At 40.4% G+C, this 22880-nt stretch overlaps 1 protein-coding gene across 3 annotated transcripts in view; it reads left to right on the forward strand.

Moving 5' to 3' along the window:
* Positions 1–22880, forward strand: part of PDE4B (phosphodiesterase 4B) — a 434463-nt gene that overhangs the window by 408442 nt on the left and 3141 nt on the right. For 2 of the 3 annotated variants that reach the window (XM_028142374.2, XM_008139401.3), the window contains 8 exons: positions 8048–8141; positions 13711–13889; positions 15625–15723; positions 15867–16031; positions 17986–18085; positions 19346–19500; positions 19614–19736; positions 20439–20621. In XM_028142374.2, the coding sequence (XP_027998175.1) occupies positions 8048–8141; positions 13711–13889; positions 15625–15723; positions 15867–16031; positions 17986–18085; positions 19346–19500; positions 19614–19736; positions 20439–20621 (1098 nt within the window). Of the gene's footprint in view, positions 1–1484; positions 2536–8047; positions 8142–13710; positions 13890–15624; positions 15724–15866; positions 16032–17985; positions 18086–19345; positions 19501–19613; positions 19737–20438; positions 20622–22880 lie in introns of those variants that run through there. The other variant, XM_054720902.1, reaches the window with a different exon arrangement.

Below are 22880 nucleotides of genomic sequence, written 5' to 3' on the forward strand. Positions count from 1 at the left end.
GTGAAATGGTTCAAACGATCTTAGTCATCTGCTCTGGCGTCACATTAACATCCCATGGCCTTAGAACTGGCTTTAGAAGTTTGAGGTTAATAATTAGCCATTATGCACAGAAAAAGTTGTAGAACAGTAAATAGAAAAAGAAAAGAATAACTAAGAGTGTACCTTAACTCTTTGATTTTTCTCAATTGCTACAATGATTTTGTCATCTGTTGAAAAAAAGGCCTCTCCTATAGTTAATTACCAGACCAGCATTGCAAATCCTTCAGAATGCTTTTTCATTGTTTGTTTATCTCTATTAAGAGCCAGATTAAAGGGGAGGAGTCGAGGACATAAAATAAAATATGAAGTGAAGCTCCAGTAACAGTTGCAGGTCTTATTTATTGTATTTCTCACCAGAAAGAAAGGCCTCTGTCAAAAATAATAAGTTTGAACATTTCAAATTATGTAAAAATATACAGGGCCTCTAAACCCGGGACATTATGAGTATATGACTGAAATCTAATCTCTCTATAGGATATTTGCAATGTGTAATATCTGGGATATATTTTTACTAAAAAGAAACATTTTTTTGTTTCTTTAAATTTAACTGGGTATCCTGTATTTTTAGTTACTAAATCTGGCAACCCTACATATGTGGAAACATATATATAATTATATATAGGGTGTCCCAAAAAATGTATATACACTTTAACAGCTAACAGCTCAATTTTGAAAATGAAATATATTTTGATAAACACTGCCTTTATAATTATTCAAAGTGTGTGTGTATATTTTGGGGGGACACCCTATATATACTTTATAAATATAGTATGTGAGTACATATGTATATACGTATAGTTAAAATTGCATAGTGAAAATATGTCTTTGACTATAAATAGTTATAGTATCTTTTGTCTATTTAATTGTGTCACTGCAGCAACTTTTGAAGATTGGGGAATGTTAGGTCTGAGACATTTCTCTAAACATTCTTATAGGAATTACTTTGAGTCTAGGAAAGGACAGTTTTTTTAATGTCCCAATAATGTGTGCCATATTTCCTCTTAGTTTTCAGAAACTCCAAGAAAAATGGACAGCAGCAAAGAGAATATATAGCAAAGAAGAAAAACCCCATAATTTTGAGGGCTGTTCAAGACCTAGGCTCAAGTTGTAGAGCAGTTGTATTCAAAGTTGTATTTAAATTTTTTTGATTTTCTTTTCAATTCTCTGTATGAAAGCACTCATGGTTTGTCCCTACTTTGACTTTTAAAATGTCACTTGAGCAGATACTTGTGCTCTAACCAGCTAATGGAATTTATTCTAGGTTAGCTTCACCATAAATGCCAGTTTTTGTTGCAGAAGTATGGTAGAGATGTTTGAGCTTGTTTTTCCTTATATTCTTACTTATTGTGGATTGCCATATCACTGGGAAGTTAAGAGAATCATTCAACTCTAATATGCTTATTTTTTTAATATATTTTATTGATTTCCTACAGAGAGGAAGGGAGAGAGAGAGTTAGAAACATCGAGAAACATCAATCAGCTGCCTCCTGCACACCCCCTACTGGGGATGTGCCTGCAACCAAGGTACATGCCCTTGACCGGAATTGAACCTGGGACCCTTGAGTCCACAGGTCGACACTCTATCCACTGAGCCAAACCGGTTAGGGCTAATTCTAATATGTTTAGATGAGCTTTTTTCTTATTTGGCAGATGGACAGGTAGAATGACCTAACTGTATTTCCTGGTGTACGAGGGAGTTGGTTTGCTCCAGATGTTAATACAGTAGAACTTGTTTGCTAGGGTGGCCCATCATGGAACTAGAGTCTCTAGTAAAGTAGATGCTAATGGGCAATGGCATGTTATTCCTTTCTTAACCCTGTTATAAGCTCACTCCTTTCAATTCCATTTACTTCTCAAATAAGACAAGCATTTCGTTAAAGAAACTGGACATCAAGTTTCAAATAGATGATAGAGTTTATAGGGAAAGACAAAAAGGAGACAAAGGGTAAGACTCAGGTTGTCAGAGAATCTGAAATGTTTAGAATTGTGGAGCCCAATCGGTGTGGCTCAGTGGTTGAGCATCGACTTTTAACTAGGAGATCATGGTTCAATTCCCAGTCAGGACACATGCTGGGTTTCGGGCTCAATCCCCAGTAGGGGGTGTGCAGAAAGCAACCAATCAATGATTCTCCCTCATCATTAATGTTTTTATCTCTTTCTCTCCCTCTCTGTAATCAATAAAAAAAAAAAATCTTAAAAAAAAAAGAATTGTGGAAATTGTGAGTTTGATAAAGGGCTTTAGAGAAAGTACATTATATCCTTATTTTAGTTGTTTAAATCAGATTTTTCAAAGAAAAGTGTAGATGGTTAGAAATTAGAGTCTTTCATTTCCTTGTGTCCTCATTCATTTCTTCCATGTAGGGAAGAAGCAACTTTTTTAAAAAATCAGAAGTAACCTTAGAAATTAGCCATTTTCTAACTAAGGAAACTGAGCCCACACCTAAAAAATACTGAGCCCCAAGAAGTTAATTCATCTGATCCAAGATCACACATCTGGTTAGTGCCAAACTGCCCTTCCATTTCCCACTAAACGGTGCCACTGCAGTTTCAGCTTCCTTCTGCCACCACCAGCGTTCTGCGACTTCAGGAGGAATGCCCAGCCCCTTCACTTTCCTGACGCCCGGGAATGCTTATGAAGTTATGACTAACAAAGTGTAAAATATGAGTCCCTCACAAAGTCATTGTGACTTTAATGACTTGGGCAGTTGTTTCATGCTGCAAAAACAGGAAGACCCCACACAATACGGCGCCTGTCTCACAGATGGGCCCCTGCGTAGACGGCCACCCACAAGGGTGACTACTGGGGCTGTCTTCCTCTCTCTCTGACAACTTTTTTTTTTTCATTGGCACGGTGTTCACTTACCGTTTTCATCATGAGGTTATCTGGGAGAGGAAAGTGCTTGCTTTATCTAGCCTTTGATCAGGCAGAAGAATATATTTAATCACTTAGGACTCACTCCTAAGTGATTTCTAGGGGATCCTCTGACAAACCCAGGTTAGTCTTAAAAGTAGCCTTTTCATGTGCTTGATTCTAGCCCCTTGTGTTATTACTCTCCTGGATATTTTTTTACTCTTGGATACATACAAACATCAAGATTTAGGACTAGAATGACTTTCTGAGATCATTTTTAGTCCACCCATCCCATGTGATTAATTTAACTCATTACCAAGAGAGTTACTAGCTGGCCTGTGGATCTTTGAGCAAAGCTCAAACTTGTTGTCTGAGGAGAAATATAGAAAATGATGAAGTGCTCCATCACTTTAGAAGAATGTGCTTCAGGAAAAAAAAAATCTTTGCATATAGTATTGAAGCTAAAGAGAACGTGAAGCCATAAACAAAATGTTTATATCAAGTGTAACTGAGTTTTAGCTTTTGTTACTCCAGATATTTTAAATAACTTCCCACTATTAAAGGTAGTGCCTTAAAAAAAAAACACACTCATATGATTTTATAGAAAAGATGTATTCTAGGCAAACAATATAGGGTGTCCCAAAAGATGTATACACACTTTAACAGCTGATAGCTCCATTTTGAAAATGAAATGTGTTTTAATAATTCAGTGCCTTTATAATTATTCCAAGTGTGGATATACATTTTTTGGGACACCCTGTATTAAATCATTTATGTAGATAATATAGTTTTCTTTTTTTCAAAAAATAACTGCACTTTCTGCAGTGTCAAGAATCTAGTGTCGGACATAAGCTTACGGAAGCATGGGAGGAATTTGTGTGACTAAGGGATTGGATCATTCACCAACGGCTTTGTGTTGAAAAGGGGCTTCAGCCCTTACCTCTGGGGACATCATTTCTAGGGAGGCCCTCCCAGGGTTTTCTTGTGAAGGCAGATTCCTAACTGAAAAACAGAATCTGTATCTATCAGGTAGTCGAGACACATTTACTTTGGCACAGTGCACTCCTGTTTGTGGCTTTCTCTGTGGCACTGGGTAAAGTCATAATGGCTGTGTCTTGTCCGTTTTGTAACTCCTGGAGCCACGAGTTCCCTCTGGAGCTATCTTACCTTCCTTTTTAAACTGAGTCTAAACCTCTGAGAGGATGATAAACACTTTTCTTCCTTTGTTGGAGACTTATTCTTAGGGACTGAGGCATTTCTGACTTGGGTTGTTTTTCTCAGTCGTGTTGAGAGAGTTTTGCTTTCTGGGAAATACTGGTTGCTGGTAACGAACGTGTCCGGACTGTAGGAGGCTGCCACGCACTTACCACGGAGTCATGACAGGCTCAGGCTGGGAGGCTGGGATCCGAAAATCAGACCTCACTCCCCTTTCGTGTTCGAGAGGTGAAGTCACTTCACAACACTGTTACAGGGAACTGAGAACCACAGGCTGGATTCGTCTGGCATGTCACTGCTCCATAGAAGCAACTCCCATATGGGAGTCAGACACTGAAAACCCAACAAAGCTGGGCGCCCCAACTGTCTCCTCAGCCTTCACCTCAAACACAGTTCAGATCTGTTCCATCCCTTGATGTGTCTCTTCTCCCGGGCCAGCGCTGATCATGCTAACTGGACTCCACGGTACTAGAATCTAAAAGGTCCCCCCTGTCTGCTCCTCAGAGGCCCTGTCTGCCTTCCTCCGTGTGTGCAGAGCACAGCATAAGCGGGCCCTTCATAACCACTTTCTGATGAGAGCAATGATTGCCTTAGTCAGTGTGGTTGGGCCCTCCCTGACGGAGGAGGAAAACCAACGGCTGTTGCTACGTAACATTTAAAGGACTGGGTCGGGTTCTGACACTGAGTGACCGCCATTTGCGTACTTCATTATGTGTGTTTTACTGTTGCCTTAAGATGACTTATGTTTTGGTGGCATTTCCATGCCTCCAGCAAAAGGCTGGCAGAACTATTTTAGGCATGAGAAGGTGACATTCATCTGTTAACTGCTTACGGGAGTCCTGGCCCCTTCTGTAAGCTGTGCGGGAAAGGCGAGGAGTTGGGTTTGTTTTCAGCTCTGTAACTGAGAGCCACTTCCCTGCTCCCGCATTGGGACCGATGGACAATGTATGCCACAGGGTCCTGGGACAGTGGGAGGTGATAGGAAGAAAGTAAGGAGAAGAATCTTTCCCTTCCTGGTCTTTTATGATTGAATTTCTACCTGCTCCTATATTCTGAGCTCAGGGGCCAGTACCAAGAACTTGCCCAGCTCTCTCCAGACTCTTAACTGTTGTGGGTAACGAACATGCTCTGATATAGCTGACTATTTCTGCTAGGATGTAAGTTCATTAGAAGCATGAGAAGGTTTTTATTTTTCACTGCTATATCTTCAATCTTTCTTTGCCTGGCACATGGTAGGAGTTTAATAAATATTTAGCAAATACATGGTAAAATGATATGATTACAATAGAACAAACCTGATTGCTTCCAAAAAAAATCTTTCTAAATATTGCAGAGACCAAAGGAACCAAAATGAGGATGATTCCTTGAATGTTACATTTGGCTATGACTACCACAGAGACTTGGTTTTAAAAAAATCATCTGTCTCTGTGCTTTATGCATGATTTTTTTTTTTTACAATGTTCCAAGTAAAGCTTGCTTCTTTGCAAAATTCAGCTGATCAGTCAGAGCAGAGAAACCCATCTTTTCCAGCGTCTAAGTCTTTCGTGTAAGTGCCTGTCTTTTGGGAACTGAAAATGAGATGCCAGTTATTTGATTACATCTTAAAAACCAAAGAACCTGGAACTTGTGGCAGTCACCTGGAATTCAAAATGGCATAAAGTTTCAGTTAGTAAAACGCGGTAGCTGAGGTGATTGCTTCAGAGATCCCTGGTTACTGTTACTGCCTCATTGTCTCATGGGGAAACACACATACGCAAGCAGGGTTGCTCAGAGGCGACGACTGTGCCTCTTTGAGAACGGTGCACAGTGCAGCCGGCCAGTGGGCAGCAATACTGACTTGCATTGGCTTCGCCTCAAAAGGCCTGGTCTCCTGGGCACAGGCAGTGGCATGATGGGGCTCAGATGCTTGAAGTGAAGCCATTGTCAGTGCAGGATGCTCATTTGAAAGGGGAATGCCTCACAGGAAAGAGGGCCAATTGTGTGTGTGTTGGGGGGGGGGGGGGAGGGTGTTGCCATGGTGCTTTACTCCTTTAATGTGTTGTACTTGAACTCCTGGGAGTTCCAGGATGGGGTAACAGAGAGAAGAAGGCAGGGAGTAGGATGGCCCTGGGTAGAGAATCCCACTACAGTAGGACTAGTCTCAGATCCTCTTGCCTGTTCTCTAGCACTGACAGGGAGGGGGTGGGGAAATGCCTACGGGAAAGGAATGACTTTCTCAACATGCCTTAGCTTGCTAAAATTAAACAGAAATAAATTTAACTCCTAAATATTTCTAACATGAATTAGAAGATGTAACACTGCAATACCAGGAAAGCATAGTCATTTAGAACTACAAATCATTCTCCATTCATGCAGCAAATAATACCTTGTATTTCTGAACACACTCTAGATCCTAGATCAAATGTTAAATGTGCTTAAATTGTTGAGTGCCATCCAATATGGATATTAGCGAGCTGATGGAGTGCAGAAAACTGCCTTCTGCATATGAAGTACTTATAAAAGGTAATAATTCTTTCCCAGGTGTGTCATTGTAAAAGAAGGCTAAATGCGTTGGCACAGTGTTGATGAGCAAAAAACTCCTCCAAAAAAATAGTGTTTTTTTTAAAAAAAAAACAAAAAACATTTTTGTAGAACGAAAGCCTTTTCTGAAAATGGCCATAGTCTCAATCCCTTTCATTTTTTATTTAAATGCTCAGAAAGTAATTTAATCACCATCACTGTGCAACGCTACGAGTGGCTGAGCTCTGCGCAGAGGCTGTGTCTGCAGTGTTGGTCTCTGCAGAGGAGAGAGGGTTAAGAACACCCCATAGAAATGGGGGAGGGTACCGACTTCAGATTTACTTAAATATTCATGGGGCTTCCTCCATTTTAATCTTCTCCTTTTAAAAAGATGGCTGTGTTTCCCAGTCTGGCAACCCCTCAGGAAAGAAGAATCGCTCCTTCCTTGCAGAGTTCAGCTGAGCAGGACTAAGCGCGGGTGGAAACCCCTTTGGCCACTAGGACTCTTCATAATTGATAAGGGCTGCACACCAGCCAGCTGAATCCACCCGGACAGGCTCTTGTTCCTGCAATTCCTGATTTCATTCCTCTCTCTGCCAGAAAAGAAGCTAGAAGCACAGGCTTCTTGCTAGCATGGAGTGCGAAGATGGGCTTTGTTTGGATTAGGAAATGCCTTAAGTTTTGGAGGCTTTGTCTTTTATAAGTTTTGATTATTTTAGCACCGAATGTGCAAGGCTTTCCCGATTGCTCTCTCAGAACTGTGAATTCTTTCAAAGGGATCTGTGGATTGTGGCAAGGAGAGCATTCCAAAATGCCTGAGGCAAACTATTTGTTATCTGTATCTTGGGGTTACATCAAGGTGGGTCCATCTGATTCTGTTCTGTCTTTTGTAGAATTTGAAACATTTATATCTGTATGTTTACTGTGAAGTAGGAAATTTTGAAATAAGGGCATGTTAAATGACAATGTATTAAAATAAACTGGGCTGTCTTTTTATCTTATCCTTTTACTCAACACTATTTTTAAAGGATGCTTCCCCCCCCCCTTTGTTTTCCCTTAAACTTTTTACATATAATCTCCTCCCACTATTCAGGTTATTAATTCGTATTTTAGAGTTGATTTTCAGTAAATGTAATTTAAAGTAGTCTCACATTTTAAAGTGAAATTATCTTGACCTCTATTAAGATTCTTTTTCCTATGTTTGCGTCTTCAAAAGAAATAAAATGTTAATTCTAGGAAATCTTAAGAAAACCTCTTTTTCCTGGGGTGCCCTTGGAATAATTTAGTATTAAAGGGGTTTTGTATTTCGTAGAAACAGCATCATTTATATCATGGTATCTGCTTATCCAAACGCTTGGTTCTTAGACAGCAAAGTTGTAAACATGTAAAGTGATCATTTGTTAGTTTTTAGATGGTTAATACATTTTTGTTCTTCATACACAGTTCAAAAGGATGCTGAACCGGGAGCTGACACACCTCTCAGAAATGAGCCGATCAGGGAACCAGGTGTCTGAATACATTTCAAATACTTTCTTAGGTAAGATGCTAACTGGAAACCTCTTTCATAACTGAGATTTTTTCAGTATTAATCTCTGCATGAACATCCCTATGTGATATTTAAATGAAGTAAAGCCATATAAAAACAAATCCATTTAAAATAAGAACTAAGAACAGCCTTTAAGGGGAAAAATGAGCAGGAAGATGTTGAAAAAAAAGGAAAAATATCCATCAAAGACAGAAGTTATGATGGGCTAAGTATATTTTTATGGACCTCAGATCACCCCTTACCTACCCACCTGCTTCCATCTCTGCCAAGACCTCTGAAGAGATAGGATTGAGGGTATTAATCACCCAGACTCTCAGGACAACTCCATTGGCTCCAGGGTGTGGTATTCTTTAAATTCTTCCAATATCTGGGCTTTGAGCAAAAGGTTTCCTCTCAGGTGGTTTGCAAGAAATGTGTTTGGCGAATAACGATGGTAACTTGGCCCAAGAGGATAGGCTTTGGAAATAATTTGACTATTGCTTTGCTAAGTATTTCTTAAAGATAAATGGGGGCGTTGGGGGGGGGGGGGCGGAGAATCTTCATATCTGAAAGATTTGTTCCCCTGCAAGCAGCATTCTTATCTTCCCAATCTGATGCTTTATCTATTATGCTCTGTAGTCACATTGCTGGTATTTAACACATGACACGGAAAAGGTTTGTATCAATGATTCCTTAATGACTTCAAACATCCTGTTTGATTACTAGGAATTTCTGATCTCATGTTTACAGCCATCCTATTGTATAATGAACTTATGTGGGCTATTTTTCTTTAATGAGGCCTGTAGGATCTGTACTTCCAAGTGAATGGGTAGCATTTAGATCCTGATTCTGTGGACTTGCAGTTACTCCTGAATTATGCTTGTTTCCAGAACTCCACCTCCCAGGGAAATGACCCATTCTTACAGCTGAACACCACACCTCCCTTCTTTTCTGCACACCATTCAGTCACTGAGCATTTGCCTTGATGCCTTATGGAAACACATTCCTCTTCTGCTTTTATTGTAGAAAATCAATCCTATCTGTCTAATACCAGGGCAGTTCCTGCTGTCAGCAGATCAATCTTAGAGCAGCCTAGTGCAAAGCTCAGGGAATTACTCTGTAGCCGATGGGCACCTGACGATTAGCTGTTTCCAGTGTGTGGGTGTCTGCAGTAGCTGGTCTTCTCCAGCTGCAGTTGTGCCAGGCCTTTGTCAGAGAACAAAGGAGAAGAATTTTTCAGACATCTGAACTCCAAGGGGTAGCTAGACTCTAATTAAACAGAAAGCATCATATACTAATTCTTTTATTCCCCAGCATCTCCCCTTTATTCCTTGGAAGCCAGGTGTCTCCCCCTGTCCATTTGTGGTGCACTCCATTCTGTGCAACACCCACTTATTTTTCATAAGCTGGGAACTGTCTTAGGGACATTTTATAGGTTAATGACTGTGGGAGAGAAGGATAAAATTCATACGTGCAGGAATTCGTTTTTGTTTTCATAGACATTGCATTTCTAAAATATCAGGGCTCTTCTGTCTGAGAAGAGATGCTCATGACTAGAGAAAAGCTGCATGAAATCCCCGAGCCCCTCATCATCCAAGACTGCACCTAAGCAGTCCTCGTCACTGTCATTTCTTTCACTACCCACTGGCCAAGGACAACAAGCATATTTTAGAATGCTAATTAGTGTCTTCTTGTCATCAAAGGCTGATAGCAAGTGAGAAGGCTGATGAGAAAATAAAGATGAGTCCTCAGTTTCAACACTTTGTATCTGAAGAGCAGCCAATGTCAGTTTTCTGTCAAGCATTCCATTTGCTGTTTAGGCACATCTCTTGAAGAAAACCAATCATTTGGCTTCTAACTGTTTCAAAAATTAAATTCCCAAGAACATGTTGCTGAGGAAGGTTGTTAGGATCTCAGTCCTTACAGACTCAGCATGAGGAGGGTGGTGTGTGTGAAAGTGTGTGTGTGTGTGTGTGTGTGTGTGTGTGCATGTGTGCATGCACGAAGTAGACCCACTCAAACAGACTATACAGACAGATTAAAATGTTAAACATTCTTGGGAAAATATAGGGAGAAAATGTCATATAAACATAGGATGCTTCAGTTGCCTCATCTGGAAAATGGGAGCATTGCAACAGCTGCCACCCCAGAGCCCTTCCAACTCTTAAACATTCTATGACTCTGATATAGATGGAGTTTATCCGTCTTGCTAAACATACCTGGCAGCCTGAATTTTCTGCAATAGACTACAGATTTGCAATTTGACGATCTTAAAAAGTAAGCAAGCAAACAAACAAAGCTTGTTTCCAAACTGCAAATGCAGGACAAGGAGCCCTTAGGCCTGTCTTGTGAGCTTAGTGCACACTCCTGGAGGACCATGAGTGAAGCCTTCTTCACAAACTCTCAGATCTGCAAGGAACTTGAATAGCCTTGTAATCCAATTCCCTCATTTTACAGGAGAGAAAACTGAGGCCTAGAAGAGCAAAGTAATTCCACCAAGATTACTTGACTAATATGTTCCTGAGTCAGAACTAAAACTTGAGTCTCTTGACTCCTAGACCTAAATGTCCCATCACTTCTTTAATTAGGAAAGAAGCCTATTCAGAACTCAGAACATATAGAAGGAAATCACATTTAAGGGTATTCAAATAATATTCATTCTTTTGAAGAAAAGTCTTTAAAAATCAGGATTGTTGGACCTAAAAATAAAAAGGTTTATTAGCATTGTCCAGTAATATAAAAAGGTCTTGTTAGAGCAAAGATACCATCTCAGTGAGAGCAAACTGAGTAGGCCTTAGCAATTTAAGTTAAACTTGGAGAGCACTATTTCAATAAGAGTCATTGAATGTTAAAATGGGTCATCAGAGGGGAGGAATCCCTTATTCCAGGGATCTGTGACTTGGGTTATATTTCCATCAACAGGGTAGTGTCCAGATAATTCAAAATGTAGTCCAGAGACCATTTACCACTGCAGGCACTTCTTGATGCTCTTACATGGGCTCCAGGTTGCTGGAATAAGAAGAAATAAAGCAGGACCTACGGGGAGGGAGCATAGATAAAGCAAGATACTTAGATGTGGTCTTACAATTTAGTTAATATTTTTACAAACAGTGAAAAGCTATCCTTTTAAATCAACTGCTTACTATCTCAAAAATTAAACACAGGATTTTCAAGGTGCAAGGAAAATAACTAGGGAACTTTTCACGATTAAATGCTGTGATCAAGCAAGAAAAGCACCCCCAATTATGCCATTAGCCAAATCTTGACATTTTTTGCATCTGTTTTTTTGTTTGTTTGTTTATTTGTTTTATATGGGTCCACCATTCCCCCCACTGTAATCTGACCATTCTGTAAATGTAAATTCACTAAATGTTTATTGCGATTCTTTGAGTCTGTGTTTCAGGTTATTTCCACATTGTGCTGGCTAAGCATTTAACAGAGGAAATTCAGAATAGGGAAACCTACCAGTTGTTTCAATGCCTGCTTAGGGAAACACCCGTGAATGCCCAGTTGGCACTGTGTGAATAATGGCTTTCTTCTTTATTGTAATGTTCTCTGCGTAGACACAGTGGTGGTTCAGCTCAATTACTCACTGCTGCAGGGGATCTTTAATTAAGCAAAGGGGGAAAGCTACTAGTCCCACTAGAGGGTCTTATATCTGTGTTGGCATGGGAGAATCCAACAGCCAGCCATGAAGAATGGTGAAGGATAGTGGTTGGGAGAGGCATGGGCTATTGTGACCTTGCCTTTTAGCAGAAGTAGTAATTATTAAGAGTGAAGTGATAGGGAGAAAAGTAATTTCAAAAATAACATAATCTGTCACTTTTAATGCCAGAGATTGTGAGACCAGAAAGAGATTTTTTTTACAGGAACCTCAAGGCCTGGGTTCTATGCTATTAAATCACTGTATCTGGAACACAGTAATTGCAAAATAAATATCTGTTGAATAAATCACCCTTTGAGCTTGGGCAAGTTGCTGACTTCATCTGAAAAGTCAGAATGTGGTATTATTATTGGTTCCCAAACTTGGCTCTGACCATCACAGTCACTTGGGAAGCTTTTAAAAAGCACTGGTTCGGGAGGACTGGGTGGGGCTCATAAATCTGTATTTTTTTAAAGTTTCCTGAATGCTTCTGATGCTAAACCAGGTTGGAAACCCCTAAACTCATAGAAATGACCAGTAAAATTCCTCCACAACCAAAAGTCCTAGGAAAGCTGATGAGTCTAGGAGCTCGTGGGCACCTAGAAATGTTACTGATGCTGGGGAGAGGGAACACCCCTGCTCCAGCCCTACAGCCGGGTGCTGAGGTGTACATGACAGTTGCTTCTGTCTTCCTGTGCTTGCTTTGCTTTGATGAGTTGTCCCCAGGGCCCCATGAGCAGGCAGAGGTCTCTGGGGAGAACATGTGACTATGCTATCATCTGTGAGAATTGAAAGCAAATAGTGTAGATCCCAGCATGCCAACTGGAAACATGTCATTTTCAAATGGAGAAACTGTATTTGTACTTATTTTCACTGTAAAAAGCAGAGATAAATGCAGGAACTTTTGAAAGCTGCATTAACTCTTTCAGTCACTGGTATCATTTAATTCAATGAAATAGCTGTTAAGCTATTTAATAAATTATTGCTCAGTCTACTTCCAGGCATCCCTATGGCCTGAAAGAGTTAATGCATTTTTCAGAAGTATTCAAGATACTTCGCCCTGTAAAGTGAAGTGAAATATTTGATTGCTGATATTTTTAATAACATACTATAGAGAAAAGTGCTTCTACAAGCAGTTAGACATGATTTTTTTCAGTAATTCTAGCTCTACTATTACCTTGTTGTAGCAGAATTTTTTTTAAAGTTTAAATGAGATGATCATAAATATTAAATAAGCATAAATATTTTAATCAATGTAATGCCTGTTACAAATGACAATCAGTGTTTATTATTATTTTAATAGAACTAATAAACCAAAGGCATAAAGTAAAACTGAAATTATGGTCTTCCTCTAATCCTCAAATGGTAATAAACCAAGGCTTCAAAGTAATTATTTGAAGTAACTATTTATTTCTCTCACATACATTCTACTTATCTAAACTAAAATTATAAGTTATATCCAGCTAAAGTTATATGAATCTTTTAATTTAAAAATTAATACACATATAATAAAATGAGCAGAACATAAAGCCTGTTTTTAGTAACCTGGTCTTGGCTGCATGAAACTTTCCTATTATACAAACATATAAGTTATTAACTTAAAAAATCACATATAAATATTCATACCCCACCTTGCAAATGTACAAGTGTAATTCTCCTAAACTAGACTGCAAACAGAAGAGCTGAGATTGAGTTTCACCTCTGCCACTTCTTGGACAACTTATTTAGCTCCTCTGGGCCTCAGTTCTCCCAGGAATAAAATGGAGCAAAACATTGTTCCCATCTACTTCGCAGGATTGTGCTGAAGATCAAGTGAGATAATGCATGGCAGTTCTTTATAAGATGCTTAGAAATTGTTTTGCACATTAAAAAAACAACTGATTGGGATGTGGTTCTCAATGACACTCATAGTCTGAAAAACGTATCCTTTTGTTGCAGACAAGCAGAATGATGTGGAGATTCCATCTCCCACCCAGAAGGACAGAGAGAAAAAGAAAAAGCAGCAGCTCATGACACAGATAAGCGGAGTGAAGAAACTGATGCATAGTTCAAGCTTAAACAATACAAGCATCTCACGCTTTGGAGTCAACACAGAAAATGAAGATCATCTGGCCAAGGTGGGTATGTGCTGGGAGTGTGTGCATGTAGCTGTCTGCTTCACAGCAGCCTAAAACTACCTGCTAGGAAATAGTAGTGTTCTCCTTTGCTTTATTATTAAACTAGAGGCCCGGTGCATGAAATTTGTGCAGGGGAGGAGGTCCCTCAGCCCGGCCTGCACCCTCTTGCAGTCCAGAAGCCCTTAGGGGATGTCTGACTGATGGCTTAGGCCCACTCCCTGCTGAGGACATCCTTAGCACTGCTGCGGAGGTGGGAGAGGCTCCCGCCACCGCCACTGCGCTCACCAGCCGTGAGCCCCACTTCTGGCTGAGCAGCACTCCCCCTGTGGGAGTGCACTGACCACCAGGGGGCAGCTCCTGTGTTGAGCATCTGTCCCCTGGTGGTCAGTGCATGTTATAGCAACCAGTAGTTCTTCTGTTTGGTCGATTTGCATATTAGCCTTTTATTATATAGGATTGTATGATAAGGAGGCTGGTGTAGCCTCCTTGTCCACTGATGAGCACCTAATTAAAGACTCTTTTTCTATATCAAAGGACCTTTATTTTAAACCTTAAATAGGATTTGTAAATGGATAGTTCCTCATGAATGAGAATCCTACTGAAAGTTCACTAAAAGAATCCACAGGGAGGCCAGTGGGCAGGATTGAATTTCCCAGAGAACATTTTGAGGACTATATGCCAAGGAACAATGGGAAAATCTGAGCTGGTTGGCAGAGCTAGCGAGGAAATGAGAGAAATTGACAGCACTGACTCTTGAACCCAAACCCCAGTAGTGGAGGAAGGCACAGAACGAGTTTGTACATTAGCTAGGAGGCTGAGTGAGGTAGAATGCTGAGGTCCTCTGAGCCTTGTGAAAATGGAAAGAGCTTACTGTGAGCAAAAGGACATTCGGCGAGGCCTTCTGAAAGGTATCATTGGACTAAGGTCTGTTACACATTGGGTCAAGCCTATCTAAGGAGAGCCTAGAACCCTTGCCCCAGACAATAATTAAAAATGGAATAAACTGTTCCTTTAATCAGATAATCTTAGAATAATCCCACAATACAGGACTAAATGATGTTTCTTCCAGATTTATCTGTGGCCTAGGAACTGTTGGATATAATACGTGACTGGCATTCTTCATTAAATTAGAGTTGATTTATGCACATTCTAGCAGCTGAGTCTTTCTGACCTGGCCCTTAGTGAGAATAACTGAAGAACAGAGTCATAGCCCTACAATGATTTTCTAGCTCTATTCACTTGCAGCAACTAAATTTATAAATGCAATATATAGAAACTTGGAACTAGAATGAAGAGGATACCCAGCCTCCTAGGCCCATGGTCGGCAAACTGCGGCTCGCGAGTTTGCCACTGAGGTCGGCAAACTCATTAGTCAACAGAGCCAAATATCAACAGTACAACGATTGAAATTTCTTTTGAGAGCCAAATTTTTTAAACTTAAACTTCTTCTAATGCCACTTCTTCAAAATAGACTCGCCCAGGCCGTGGTATTTTGTGGAAGAGCCACACTCAAGGGGCCAAAGAGCCGCATGTGGCTCGCGAAGCCGCAGTTTGCCGACCACGGTCCTAGGCCATTCCATTTTAACTTTTTCATGCAACTAGAAGACTCAAAATAGACACTCGAAAGACAGACAGCCATTGTCCAAAAAGTAAATAAAAACAATGTGTTATGCTTAAAACAAACAAAACAAAAAACTCTGTCCTTATTCTTAAATTCCTCTAATTTTTCTTATAGGAGCTGGAAGACCTGAACAAATGGGGCCTTAACATCTTCAATGTGGCTGGATATTCACACAATAGGCCCTTAACATGCATCATGTATGCCATATTCCAGGTGAGTACATGGGAAGGAATGTTGGTTATTCCATTGGATGACTATGGTTATTTTTCTATACCAGTTTACTTTTCTGATTTAGCTTTTTTTTTTTCATTTTTGAACATCCACTTATTTATTTTCTAATTCATTTTACAATATAGGAAAGAGACCTCCTAAAGACATTCAAAATCTCCTCGGACACATTTGTAACCTACATGATGACTTTAGAAGACCATTACCATTCTGACGTGGCATATCATAACAGCCTACATGCTGCTGATGTAGCCCAGTCAACACATGTTCTTCTTTCAACACCAGCATTAGATGTGAGTAATTATGATCTCCTATACTTGCCCATTCTCTTTAAAACGTGCCACACAATGTAATATATTTGCAGAAATAATGTAATTAGATGACTGCATATTCTTGAACTGGTTCTTGATTATGTGTCCCATCTATCAATTGAGTTACCAATATCAGAGTAGCCTTCCCTTTACATCTCTTACGGTTGAAACATTATTTAATTATCAAGCAATTAACAGGACACTTTATTTTTTATTATATCTCTTGTATCTAATATGTGTCTAGTTCAGTGACTGGTATAGAGTATATCTTCACTATGCATGTACTGATTCCAGCTGCCCATCCCATCCCAAGCATTGTGAGGGATAGCACAGAAGCATAATATAAAATTTTCTGTATAGTTCCTGTTAGGAATAAGCATCCATAGGAATTCGTATTCTCCTAAGAATTCATAAAACTGATTCTATGGGCTGAAGAAAAAGTAACTGAAAATCTAGAACTGAGAATTGCTAGATATCTTGCTGAAAGGTGACTGTGACTCCTTCCCCAACAGATTAATGCATTTGTATGCACTGACATTAGAAGCAATGCGCCCAGCAGACCATGTTCTTTCCCGACATATGGCAGTGATGATCAGGTGCTTCCAAAATGAGTAGGCTCACTGCAGTAAGGGACTGGCCAATCTTTATCCATCTCCACCTTTGCAGATTCAGTTTAGAAGGTGAAGAAAGATTAAACAGACTACAAATCTGTTGTTTGGATTCCATATTTTCTGAGGAAATATATCCAGGAAGACTTGGGAAAGTGAAATGGTGCTAAGGCTGTTCTATTTCCCTGAAGGACGTGTTCTGTACAAGTATCAGAGTAGACCAACACTGTTTATCAGCTGTCCACTATTGTTGATAGGATACCCATTGTGAGACCAGAAGTTGTTCATGAGCGCCACCGCTGTAGAGAAGGGAGAGTTCAGTGTGCCCTATAGTAATCAGATTGGTCTTCATGGGAGAGGTGGAAACTGAGCTGGCATTTGAAGGGTCAGAAGATTTTAGTAATCACAGAGGACAAAGAAAGACATTTCAGCGGGAGAAAGACATTTTAGCCAGAAGGAATATATACCTAAATACTAGGTTTAAATCATTGAGTACCAGTGCGAGTAGAGGAGGCTTCAAAGAAATGTTCTCAAAGCTGGTAGATTATAAGACTTTAGTGCATAGGTACTAAATGAATGGATGAAGGAATATATGAAACCTTCTGATCACACTACAAATGCAGCCCTCAGAAATAATTGACTGCCAGTCTTACGAGTCTGGAATTTGGCCTTTGTTCTCTAAGTTACGCAGCCTGAAAACATAGGAAGTTTGTTATATCTCAGAGCACAGTCTGATTTGCTTCTTTGACTTGCATGCGCTTGTGTTATATAAGCACCATTCTGCCATACCGCTTAGCCAGGAAACAAGCATCAGGGACCAGCTGATCGCTCACCATAGCCCAGTGATGGCGAACCTATGACATGCGTGTCAGCACTGACACGTGTAGCCATTTCTGATGACACACGGCCGCTGAAGCGGCCGCATGCCGAGGATGAAACATTTGCTGCTCCTGAGGATGAAACATTTGCGAAATAATGTTTTTTCCTCAAAGTGACACACTACCTGAGTTATGCTCAGTTTTTTGGCGAAGTTTGACACACCAAGCTCAAAAGGTTGCCCATCACTGCCATAGGCTCTGCGCCAGTGCCTTCCCGAGCGCAGGCCCTAGGCCTGATGAGGGCATGGGCTCCGGCCGTCATTCCTTTCACATGAGACCTTGTGAGGATGGATAGAATCCACATTTAATTAAATTAGTATATGAGACATTATAAAAATCAACACACCGTCCTTCTCCCAACAAGAATGAAGTGGGATACTTTAACATGAAACAGAATCGCAGGATAGGCCAATGGGACATGGAGTGAAATGTGCTCATTTTGCTTTGCAGGCCGTCTTCACAGATTTGGAAATCCTGGCCGCCATTTTTGCAGCTGCTATCCATGACGTGGATCATCCTGGAGTATCCAACCAGTTTCTCATCAACACAAGTGAGTTCACCACTAGGACAGTCATTCAATATCATCCTATGAGTCACTGCTTAATTTTTTTCATTTCTCCTAATGTTTTTGTTATGGATAATAATAAGAGTAATAATGAGGTAATCCTTCCATTTCACTCAAACTGGTCAGACCTTTCCTGGATACTGTGTCCAGTTTGGCAACATTATTTTTGAGCTGCATGGAGAACTTGCAAGGGGTCAGAGGGGAGCCATAAAAAGTACTCAGTGTTTGGAAAATACGATATGCGAGGAAAGAGTAACAGATGTGGAATTGTTCAGTAAGCATAAGGGAAGGCTTGGGAATAATGTGATAATGACTTTTAGGGTTATGCCGGGCTCTCACCCAGAACGTGGTGGCCCACGAGTGTCCCTCGCTACTCAGGAAGCAGGCCCAATGTTAGATCGGAGCATGGGAACCCCCAAACAGAAATCGCAGTTAGTGACAGAGCACCGTCTCTTGGCTATTATTCTTGATTAAGAGAAAATGTGACTTCATGAGTTTGATGACCATATTCTCATTTGCAGACCAGGGCTCTGCCTAATGAAAGATGTCTGAATCTTTTGTGTGAAAGGCGGGCTGGAAGCTGTAGTTTCCATTTCCAGATATCGCAGTCTCTGGCGTAGAGAGCCAGATGGCAGAAAATTTAACATCAGGATTGTTCTAAAAGAGTATTAATGTTTCGTTACCACATTTATAGAAAGCTCCGAAAAGCTACATTATTTGAATAAATTGAAATTTTACAGTCACACCATTCTCTTCTTTGAAAACACATAACTCATAATTAACAGAGCTGGCAAGCATATAAAAAAAGCGAATATAGTTTGAAAATCCTAATATATTTGATAAAGTTTAGTGACATTTTCAGTTCATTCTTTTCCAAAGCACAAAATGTGTGAACACATAAAGGAAATTACAATCTGAGATAAAAGTAGGATTTAGCAGCCTGGGAAAGCTTTTGCCTAATGTCAAATTCCTTATAAATTGGAGAAGGAGAAAAAGGATTTTAAAATACCATGAATTCTAATCAAAGAGAAAGCTTATGCACTAATAACTACTAGAAGTATTTTGGCTTAGAAACTGACTACATTCCTTTGTAGAGGGAGACTGTTTCTTTAAGAGGAAATGGGCATGCAGATCTTAGCTCTTAAAACTATTTAAATAGAGCTAGATCTGATTTCATATTGAGGTAATGCAGACCTTTGAATTGTACCCCTTTTTATTAAGTCATCATTTTTTCCTGTTTACTAGATTCAGAACTTGCTTTGATGTATAATGACGAATCTGTGTTGGAAAACCATCATCTGGCCGTGGGTTTCAAACTGCTGCAAGAAGAGCACTGTGACATCTTTCAGAATCTCACCAAGAAGCAGCGGCAGACACTCCGGAAGATGGTTATCGACATGGTAAGACTTCAGCCTCTCCAGGTTCCTCACTTCCTTCTACCATCACAGGAGGAGAAATCTCATTCTCTCATACACTGAGCTCACTGAGTATTTTCGTTTTCTTTTTACCCAAGGTGTTAGCAACTGATATGTCCAAACATATGAGCCTGCTGGCAGACCTGAAGACAATGGTAGAAACAAAGAAAGTGACAAGCTCAGGCGTGCTTCTGCTGGACAACTATACGGATCGTATACAGGTATTTGAGAAAAAGCCTCTGATTGAACACAAAGTCAAACCAAACAACATTTAAAAATGAAAACAAATTAGTTGCATGTCCTCAGTTATTACTACAGCTATAGGCCTATTTTAAGGACAAACTAAGCAAGCCAAGAAATAACGAAGAAAAACATGGCAGCTTATTCTCTAATTTACGAGGAAAAACATAACCTATTTATTGAATTGCTTAGTTCTAAAAATAAATGGCAAGATCTATTTGTAATAGGGTGTACGTGACTGCTGGTCCCAAAAGCTGATGTTTGGATATAAATCCTATTGACTTGCAGTTTGTTAAGTCTGTTCTAGTTATACAAATTGCCATCAGCTGGTCTCTTTCCACAAGTGGAAAATATGAAGATATCTACTTTGAGTAATTCTTTGCATTTTTTCCAAACTGAGGAAAGGAAATGGTGGCAGTATCTGACCTCTAATGTCCTTTCCAGCTTTTAAATTCAATGACCATCATTTTAAGAAGACACACATTTTCCCGTTTAGGACTCCCATTTTAACCAATTCTGGCCAACACCCTTGTAATTCTGCTTTTTTGGTGCACACACCATAATTATAATGCAACTAAAATGTTCTTGGGTTTGGTACCAAATGTACTAACACAAGAGGGATGAGATGTTCTAGCAGTATTTACACCTAATTTTATGAGATTTCCAAAACTTGATGATTTCAGGTCCTTCGCAACATGGTACACTGTGCAGACCTGAGCAACCCCACCAAGTCCTTGGAACTGTATCGGCAATGGACAGACCGCATCATGGAGGAATTTTTCCAGCAGGGAGACAAAGAGCGGGAGAGGGGAATGGAGATTAGCCCAATGTGTGATAAGCACACAGCTTCTGTGGAAAAATCCCAGGTATCTAATATAAGGTTTTCAAAGTTTTTGTAAGCTCTGCTGGTTGTAGAATTCGAGGGTTCTAGTTAGTTCTTTCCTTTTAATAGAATATATACAGTATATATTAAATGATAAGGAAGCAACCACCCATTTAGTTCCATTATACTCAGGATCCATTTGTCTTCTCCATTACACTGAGTGGAGATAAAGCAGTCGTCAGAAGCCAGCCAAGTTTGAACTGTGTAGCCTCAAACAGTTTAGATGGTCGTCTACGATCTTAGCAAATCCAGCTGATTGAACTGAAGACTATGGGCCTCCTCCCGCTCATCCACCCAGATTTCTCCTCACTCTGTCTTTACCCAGTATCTCTACTCTGTTCCCTGCACCCCATTTTTGCTGTCTCTCCATAGTCAGCTCACTGCCACCATCACCAGAGGTAGTGAATCTCATTCCTACAAATCTCTTCTACCTCATAGTCCCAGCTCCATCCTGTGCCCCCTTCCAAGGTTACACCTACACTCTGAGAACATGCTGACATCTTCTGATTGTGTCCAAAGCTAGAGATTCCCTGTGGGCTGAGGATTCGGACAATGCAGTAGAGGCAGGGGGCTGCAGAAAGTTCCCAGATTCTAGCTGCACTAGAATGTGTCAATATCCCCACAAAGGCTTCAGAGCCTGCTAAATTGTTACTCTTCTCAGGAGGACAAATGGCCTGAGCCAGTGGTCGACAAACTGCGGCTTGCAAGCCACATGCGGCTCTTTGGCCCCTTGAATGTGGCTCTTCCACAAAATACCACGTGCGGGCACGCATGTACAGTGCGATTGAAACTTCGTGACCCATGCGCAGAAGTCGGTTTTCGGCCTGAGTGAATCTATTTTGAAGAAGTGGCGTTAGAACACTCAAGGGGCCAAAGAGCCGCATGTGGCTCGCGAGCCGTGGTTTGCCGACCACTGGCCTGAGCCAAGTGGTCATGACTGAGAATGAGTCTATAGGTTGTCCAAGGTCTTTATCACAAAAGCATTCGGAGTATTTTTTGTTCATGTTTATCCTCTTTCCTCACTACCTATTCCCTAGATTTACATATGCTTGTAATATTTGTATAGTAACTTTGCAGTTATTATATTATTGCTTCTTTAAAAAAAGACAGTCAAATGCATTTAAAATCTGTGAAAGTGTCCTAACAGTCTAATATGCTATAAAAATGCACAACAACATTAATTTAGGGACAATGTAAACACCCTAAAGCCTTAATTAGAACCATGCATTAATTTAATTAATTAACTAATTAAATGGGGTAAGGCCCTTTTATTAACAATCGTGATTTTTAAAAAATATTTATATCCTGTCTGTGCAGTTTTTCCCACCTCTTCCCACACATTATCCTATTTGAACCTCCACACAGTGTTGGGAGAGAGACACAACATGTATTTCCCCAGGGTATCATGTGAAGAGTTGTCCTCTTGGCCTATTTCGCCAACTCCTTAGTAACTCAGCTGCCCCCACTCAAAGCTGTTCACGCTCCCTCACAGTGGACATGTCTCACCGGGACCATGACATCATGGTCCGCTCACAGGTGTGCTCTGGTGACCTTTGTCTGAGTGGCCTGGCAATAAAGCCCTTTATTTGGTGCTCTTAGGATTTGTAGAGCTCAAACATGAACAAGACATAGGAAATAAGCAACTGGAGGCCACCTTTCAAAAAATGCTGAGCATTTAGCAGAAGCAGCACAAATGAAGAAAGGAAATGACCTCATTGCGTTCAGCTGATTCAGTTTTCTCCATTGCCTAGAGCTTGTTTTTTTCACATCCCTGGAAAACACCTTGAAAATTGTCTCTAAAGTCCATTAAACACACATAAAGAAGAAAAGGAGAGGAAAAAAGAGTGGGTGGGAGCAAGAGAAATACCTGCATCATCTACGGTTTAGATCTTAAAACCAGGGCAGCTTAGAGATGCCCTGTTTTTCCTGTGAATTCTGTTGGTTAAAGCTAATGACTGGCCAAAAACTAGAATGATAATAAAGGGAAGTTTCCAGTCGTGTGGAAAGGTAGCTCCGTATTGTCCCAGGGATGCATATAAAATGCCCTTGCTCATCACCCCCTGCATCCTAAACCAGCATCTCTCCAGCTCCCTAGACCATGACAGGGGAATTCCATTCTCTCATTCAACTGGTGCCTATTCTTTCCCTCAACTTGCCCCCACCCCCAGGGTTTCCTGTTTGTCCCACAATGAAGAGGTCAACAGAAGGCCACAGAGCCAGCTCAAGCAGGATGCATAGCCCC

This window comes from Eptesicus fuscus, chromosome 9, assembly GCF_027574615.1.
Source record: "Eptesicus fuscus isolate TK198812 chromosome 9, DD_ASM_mEF_20220401, whole genome shotgun sequence".
Classification (NCBI taxonomy): Eukaryota; Metazoa; Chordata; class Mammalia; order Chiroptera; family Vespertilionidae; genus Eptesicus; species Eptesicus fuscus.